General features: G+C 59.0%; 1 protein-coding gene and 1 long non-coding RNA gene across 2 annotated transcripts; one reads left to right on the top strand and one right to left on the bottom strand.

Moving 5' to 3' along the window:
- The first annotated feature begins 356 nt into the window (after nt 1-356).
- On the top strand, nt 357-3,130 carry Rassf7 (Ras association domain family member 7). Its single transcript, XM_048458382.3, has 6 exons — nt 357-447; nt 1,213-1,343; nt 1,480-2,192; nt 2,348-2,476; nt 2,553-2,634; nt 2,722-3,130. Exons 2-6 carry the CDS (start codon nt 1,220-1,222, stop codon nt 2,751-2,753), a joined length of 1,080 nt encoding a protein of 359 aa, XP_048314339.2. The 5' UTR covers nt 357-447; nt 1,213-1,219; the 3' UTR covers nt 2,754-3,130.
- Nucleotides 3,131-4,792: 1,662 nt separating this feature from the next.
- On the bottom strand, nt 4,793-6,164 carry LOC146893520 (uncharacterized). Its single transcript, XR_015003139.2, has 2 exons — nt 6,056-6,164; nt 4,793-5,564 (listed from the first exon to the last, which is right to left on the bottom strand). It is a non-coding gene; the product is annotated as an uncharacterized LOC146893520 (long non-coding RNA).
- Nucleotides 6,165-6,770: the final 606 nt, after the last annotated feature.

The raw sequence follows: 6,770 nt of genomic DNA, 5'->3' as shown, positions 1-6,770 counted from the left end.
CCAGTCAGGAGCCCTCTCGGTGGGCGGAGACCAGTCAGTCACACTGTAACTCTGTTGAGGAAGTCGGCTCCGCAGTTGGGAACACACCTCACCTGGGCTAACCAGCCCCGAGCGAGCGCAGCTGCAGCACGCTTCCGCGTCGAGCACCAGCGGTGACCATCCCTGGTGCCCGGGCACTGCCCCTACCCACTAGGGGCCCCGCCTACACCTGGATGCCTCCGGGGCGGGACGGAGTTAACGAGCCAATGGGGCGTGGTGGGAGGAAGGTCGCCAATGGGAGTGGGCGGGGGGCGGGAGGCACACGCCTCCGCTCTAATGGGGTGCCGGGGGGCGGGGCGCGCGGGCCGCGAGCCAATGAGACCGTGAGGTTGGGCGCGCCGCGGCGCTGGGACAGCAGGTTGAGGCGGCGCTGAAGCGCCCAAGTCCCGGAGGCCGGCGGGCGCCCAGGTGAGCTGTGCCGACTTCTCGAGCCTCCTGAGCCCTGGGTGCGGCACCGGGGCGCCGTCTCCGGCCGAGGAGGAGCGGATCTGGGCGAGGGGGCGCGCGGCGGCTGTGCTGCACCTGCGTCTGCCGGCTGCGGAGTGGGACGTCTGGATCCCGCGCGGCCGGGATCAGCCGTGAGGCGGGCTGTGCCCCCAGCGGGGCGGGACCACCGGAGCCCAGAGCGCTGGCTGGACGGGAGGGACTGCGGAGGCGGACCGGGGACTGGAGGGGGGCTGCTCAGATCTGAGGTCGGTTCGGAGGTGGAGGTCTGTCTGGGTCGTAACTCTCAGGTCCTCCCGGCCTCAGACTGTTCCCTCCCTGGGGGGGGGCGTTCCCATGACGGTGAACGGCGTCGTATTTGCGTTTGGTAGGTGTTAGGTGCCAGGGGACGGCCGCCCCCGCGTGAAAAGGGTAGTGGCCTTTGAGCCAGGTGACCGGGGGACAGGAAAATCTGGACCTGGTTAATGATTCGCCCTGTTCCTGGAGTGGGGTGGGTGGGGCAAGAGGAGGCTGGTGCAGGAGGGGACGCCTCAAAATGCTAAAGAGGGCCAGACTAGTTCCCCAGCCACTCCAGGAATGTGTGGCCTGCGGGTGGGGCTGGGCACAGAAGGGCAGGGCCGAAGGGCCACAGTCCTGAGCCGGTTGTTGTGGCAAGCAAAGAGAGGAGGAAGGCCAGACTATGATGGAGGCAGGCCTGGCCTGATCTCATGGTCCGTGTCCTCCCCACAGGACAGGGATGGTCTTGGAGCTTGTGGTAATGGAGCTGAAGGTGTGGGTGGATGGCATCCAGCGGGTGGTCTGTGGGGTCTCAGAACACACCACCTGCCAAGAAGTGGTCATCGCGCTAGCCCAAGCTATAGGTGAGTTCCCTGGGGTCCCAGAAGCCCCATCTTCCCTGCCAAGGAGGGTGGGGTTGACTCCACCCTTGTATTGCTCTGTTCCTCAAGCCAGGTGGATAGAGGGGTGATAGAGACTGACTCTGTCTTTCCCCCACAGGCCAGACAGGTCGCTTTGTCCTTGTGCAGCGTCTTAGGGAGAAGGAACGGCAGCTGCTGCCGCAGGAGTGTCCAGTAGGAGCCCAGGCCACCTGTGGACAGTTTGCCAATGATGTCCAGTTTGTTCTGAGGCGGACAGGGCCCAGCCTGTCTGGAAGGCCCTCCTCAGACAACTGTCCACCCCCGGAACGATGCCCAGTTCGGGCCAGCCTTCCCCCAAAGCCATGGGCCGCACCAGGCCGTGAGCCACACAGAGCACTGACCTTCAACCTAGGATGTCCCAAGCTGGTCCCCAGCCCCTCTATCCCTGAACCTACAGCCCTGGTAGGACCCACGCCAGACTGCTTTGCAGACCTGCAGAGCCTGGAACTCAGGATACAGAGGAATGCCGAAGAGTTGGGCCATGAGGCCTTCTGGGAGCAGGAGCTTCGGCGAGAACAAGCCAGGGAGCGTGAGGGACTGGCGCGCCTGCAAGCATTGAGTGCAGCTACTGCTGAGCATGCTGCCCGGCTGGAGGCCCTCGATGCCCAAGCCTGTGCCCTTGAGGCAGAGCTTCGGCTGGCTGCTGAGGCCCCCGGGCCTCCTTCAGCTACAGCATCTGCTACTGAGCGACTACGCCAGGACCTGGCTGTCCAGGAGCGGCATAGTGTGGAGATGCAAGGCACTTTGGCCCTGGTGAGCCGGGCCCTGGAGGCTGCTGAGCATGCTCTGCAGGTGAGCCCAGGAGATCTAGCCCCTGTCAACTCTCTGCTACACAGCCAGTCTGTTAACACTCCACCTGCTACATGGGGGTTTGTAGCAGACTGTGGAAAAGCAGGCTTGGGAAAGAAGGTCAAGGCCTTGTTCCTGAAGGTCCTGTGTGCCCCCAGGCTCAGGTTCAGGAGCTGGAGGAGCTGAACAGGGAACTCCGCCAGTGCAACCTGCAACAGTTCATCCAGCAGACGGGAGCTGCTCTGGCGCCACCTCCACAGCTGGACAGAACCATCCCCAGCACACAGGTCAGAGTAGTTCTGGGAAGAGGTGACTGATGGTCTGGGGCCACCCTAGTTCTCAACTGACCGGCTTTCTCCACAGGACCTTCAGCCTCCAACCAGAGAAGAGCCCCTCCAGGGAGTCCCCGAGAGCCATATCCTAGTGTCCAGCCTGAGCCCCGAGGGTATGTTTGTCTCCCTACCCCTATCCCTAATCCATGGGAAGGGCCCAGCTCTGGTTTCAGCCTGTTTAGCCTGTGTCTTTCTCACAGTTCCCCCCATGAGACAGAGCTCCTGGAGGTAGCAGTTCCTGCTCAAGTAGGGGACACTGAGGACAGATGAGCCAGCACAGCTGGAATGAGCCACCTGGACAATGGGAGAGTATGATCACAGGATTCTTTCCCTAAAGTGGGGAAACCTATGATATCCCAGGGTTTCTGCTTCAAGGGACAGGAGTGCTAGCCACGTGTTGTCCTAGTTTTTTTCAAGTCTCCCAAGTCCTCTGAAGAAGCAATGGACAAAGTTCGGAACTTACCAGGCCCCAAAGGCCACTCCTTGTTGGAGGAGAGAGTAGTGTGGACAATGCATTCATCCTGTGGGTGTGTGCCTGCTATTTGCTACACTGTATGTGTGCTGCCTTCCTTGCCCTGACAAACCTCAATAAACTACCTTTCAAAGGTGCTTAAGTGTGTTCTGAAGTTGTGCCACTGGGCAGTGTCTGTGGTTCGGAAATTGTCCACATGGCGGTTCCTGAGAAAGTAGTGTTTTTAGAAGCCAGTACTCAGTAGAGTTCAAAGCTGGGGCTCCCAGAGCCCTGTGTTCTGACTGTTGTTCCTAGGGGTGTTTATTTGTAACCCCTAACCTGGTGAGGCCTGCCAGCTCAGCCCTGGGCTGGGTTTTTATCTGAACCCTTCTTCCCTGACTTTCCTTGTTTGGCCTGTGTGCCACCAGCAGCAGGAACTGAGGATGCTTGGACAAGCTAGACCCGCCAGTCAGGTTTGCTGAGAACTTGTGGGGGCGAGTCCTGAACTCCTGGGTCAAGTCTGTGACTTCTGGGTTGGCCAGGCCCGGGGAGTTTTCCCTAGAAAACTTTGCCAGCCTCAAGGTGCATATGGGCATTGAGTTGTAGGGGTTGTCCCTCTCCTCCCAGAGTGGGTGTGAAGCCTGTTTATGAGCCTTCAGCCTTGACAGTGGGGCAGGGACACTACCACAGCCCAGCCCAGCTACTGCTTTGGCTCTAGAGCCGATAGTGACCTCTTCCAAAAGAGTGATCTCTTATCAGGCAGGCCAGGTGTTCCGAGCTCCTGGGACTAGAAATCTTTGTGAGCATCAGAACTTTGGGTAGAATTGGGTGACAAGTTGGGGACACCATAGATTATGAGGGTCTTTACACCATATTGAAGAGAAAATTTGGGATGGGCTCAGCTTTCTCTCCTGCTGGCTCCTGAGGCCGACTGAAAGGGACGTGGAACTCCTGCACTGGAGGAACAAGGAAGACTTTGGGGGGGGGGGTTAGTTTTTTTTTTTTTTCAAAACAGGTTTCTCTGTGTAGTATTGGCTGTCCTGGAACTCACTCTATAAACCAGGCTGGCCTCAAACTCAGAGGTCTGCCTGCCTCTGCCTCCCAAGTGCTGGGATTAAAGGCGTGCATGGCCATCACCCAACAGACCACATTCTTCCCTGAAGCAGGAAACAGGGAAGGGGACAGGCCAGGCAACAGAGGGAGGCTCCTGATCTGGTGTCAGCAGGCCGGAACTTCCTGCAGACTACTTCTGTCTGCATTCCAGCCTGAGCCTGCTGCAGCCTAGACCTGCCTGACCCGTGGCCCCAGACAGGCAGGGCCAAGCAAAAGGTCACATAGATCCTAGAGTACAGAAGCCACTAGGGCTGTATCCTTGGTGGGAAGACAGGTCTGAGGAAGCTGCTTCCCGAACCTAAAACCCTGCCCACACTCAGGTGAGCTGAATGGACCTCTCGGCACTGGTCCTCAGCTCATCATGGTTCATCTCCCAGGCTAAGCATGCAGTCTACTGGATGTACAGAGACCACCCGACACAGGAAGCTAGGCAGGGGTAAGCTATAGCCTCCTCATTTGAGTCTTTTCACATGTGCCCTGTGTCATGACGAGCACCCGTTTCTCCTGAGGCCTCTGCCCAGGCCAGGTCTGGTCTGTAGTACGCTGTCACTGGTGGCACTGAAGAAGCTACCAAGCCCTCTTCTTCACGTAGCCACTATGCTTTGACGGGGAAGGCAAGGCCGGTAGAGATCTGCTCGTCGATGGCTGTTTCAAGTGGACAGACTCCAAACAGTTGCTAGACTGCTTTGAATCACCAGACAAGTCTGAATTAATGAAAAGTTTACTTTGGAATTTGTAGCTTTACTTTGGAAACAATGGTGTGATGTGCGCTGAAGTGAGGAACAGACAAGCTGATCACAAATGTCTGTTCCGTGACACGGCAGGACCTAGCTAAGTGAGCTACCCTACAAGGGTGATGTTAGGACCTTGCCAGCTATCAGTGTGTGGTAGGCAGTCTCCTTGTCTGGGCGATCCAGCCAGAAGTCAGGGCCTATTAGGTCTCCTAGTTCTGAGGATCTCCCCAGTAAGTGGTTGTCCAGCAAGCAGTGAGAGTCAGCTTTGCAGTTTCTCAACCCAGAGGCCACATAAGCCTCCCCACATCTGCAGAACACTGAGTTTGATACCACTGTGATGACAAAACAGGGTCCCCTTCAGAGGCCAGTGTCAGTCCGGAGAGGTCTAGACTAAGCTTGGCCCTCCATCTCCAGGGACTGGACCAGCGGATATCCTAGGCCTATAGCCTATAGCTTCCCTGGATATCCTTTTCCACTTAAGGGTGGAGTTGAGGACACCTAGCAGGAGCATCCCTGGGAGAGGCTTGTCCCAGGAGCCCACAGAGATCCATGGTACTCCCTCACTGAAGTGGCAGAAACAGGCAGAAGCACTCAAACTGTCGCTATCTTCCTGTAAGAAGTTCCAGAGGTGGCTCTCGGGAGGTGGGTCCTTAGGCTCTGGTCCTGTTGGCTGAAGTTCACACCTGTGCCTGCCCAGCGATTCCTTGGATGACTTCGAAAGTGGCTGTTCTGGGGTCTGCACAGCCTCGAACCCAAGACACATAAGAAAGTTTCCTTCAAAGGGTACCTGACCCAACCTCAGTCCCACACGTGAAGGGCAGAGAAGCCCCCAGTGTGCTCCCACACGCAGGCCTGTCTGTAGGTGCAAGCCTCTCCTAGTGGCCTGCTACCCTGCCTCTCTGAACCCAGGTGCTCTTCCTCCTCCCCCACAGTGCTGCCTGCCTGCCTGCCTGCCAGACCCGGGTCACTGAAGGGCCAGGGGTTCGCGCTGCCCAGGGACAGATCAGCCGCTGTCACACGCACAGTGGGTCCGGAGCAACGCAGTGTGCGGTGGGCAGTGGCTGTCCTGAGCCTGGAAGAACTGCCCCGGCTGGCGGACAAGTGGAGGGGTCGCCTTCCCCATCCCCGCCTCCGTCCCCTCCAACTTGGACAACAGAGCCACTCCTCTCTTGTCCCGCCCAATCCCCATATCCCCCAGGGAAAGGCAGCCTCGAAGATGCTCCCCCATCCGCCAACCTTGTAACCATCCTGTTTCACCTGCGACCCCGGCACAGGGCCATCGCCAGCTCTTGAATCAACTTCAGTGGCGGCGGAGGCCACTCTCACACCCAAGGCGGGCCCCAATCGGGCCCAGTTGCCCCGCCCAATATGCAAATAATCTATCCTGCAGCCAATGACCGGTCGAGTCGGGCCCACCCTGCAGGGATGCAGCCAGTGAACACGACGGGGAGGCAGCACGCCCCGCCCGCCGCCGCGCAACCCTTCGCGGGCGAGGCCGGCGCGTTCCTTTCTGCACGTCGGCTTGGGGAGGGGCCGCCACCTGCTGGGCGGGGCTTGCGGGACGGCCTCGCCGTAACCCCGCGGCTAGTCGTTGGTACAGTCCAAGGGCTGTCCCCCTTTCCCTCAAGCGGTGGTACCGTCCGGGCTCACTTGCTACTGGGCCTGAAGTTGGGACCACTGCTGACAGTGGAATGCTTCATCGGCCCAGGGCGAGGAAACAGCTGGACAGACAAGGCGGACCCTTTGAGGCAAAGAAGAGGCTGCCCCGCCTTCCAGCCTGATGTTGGGGCGGACCGGTTATCCCTCGTCCAATCTAAGGACAGCCTCTCTTCGGGAACTCGCAACACTCCAGGCGCACGTAGACCTGGCAGTGACCCAGGAGTGGCTTGGATGGCTAGGGACACCATGCCCTCGGGAGGCACGTACGCTCCTTCTTTTCTCCAGTGCCTGT

The sequence above is a fragment of the Myodes glareolus genome, chromosome 7 (assembly GCF_982192425.1).
Source record: "Myodes glareolus chromosome 7, mMyoGla1.1, whole genome shotgun sequence".
Lineage (NCBI taxonomy): Eukaryota > Metazoa > Chordata > Mammalia > Rodentia > Cricetidae > Myodes > Myodes glareolus.
This window is presented reverse-complemented; position numbering and strand designations above follow the sequence as displayed.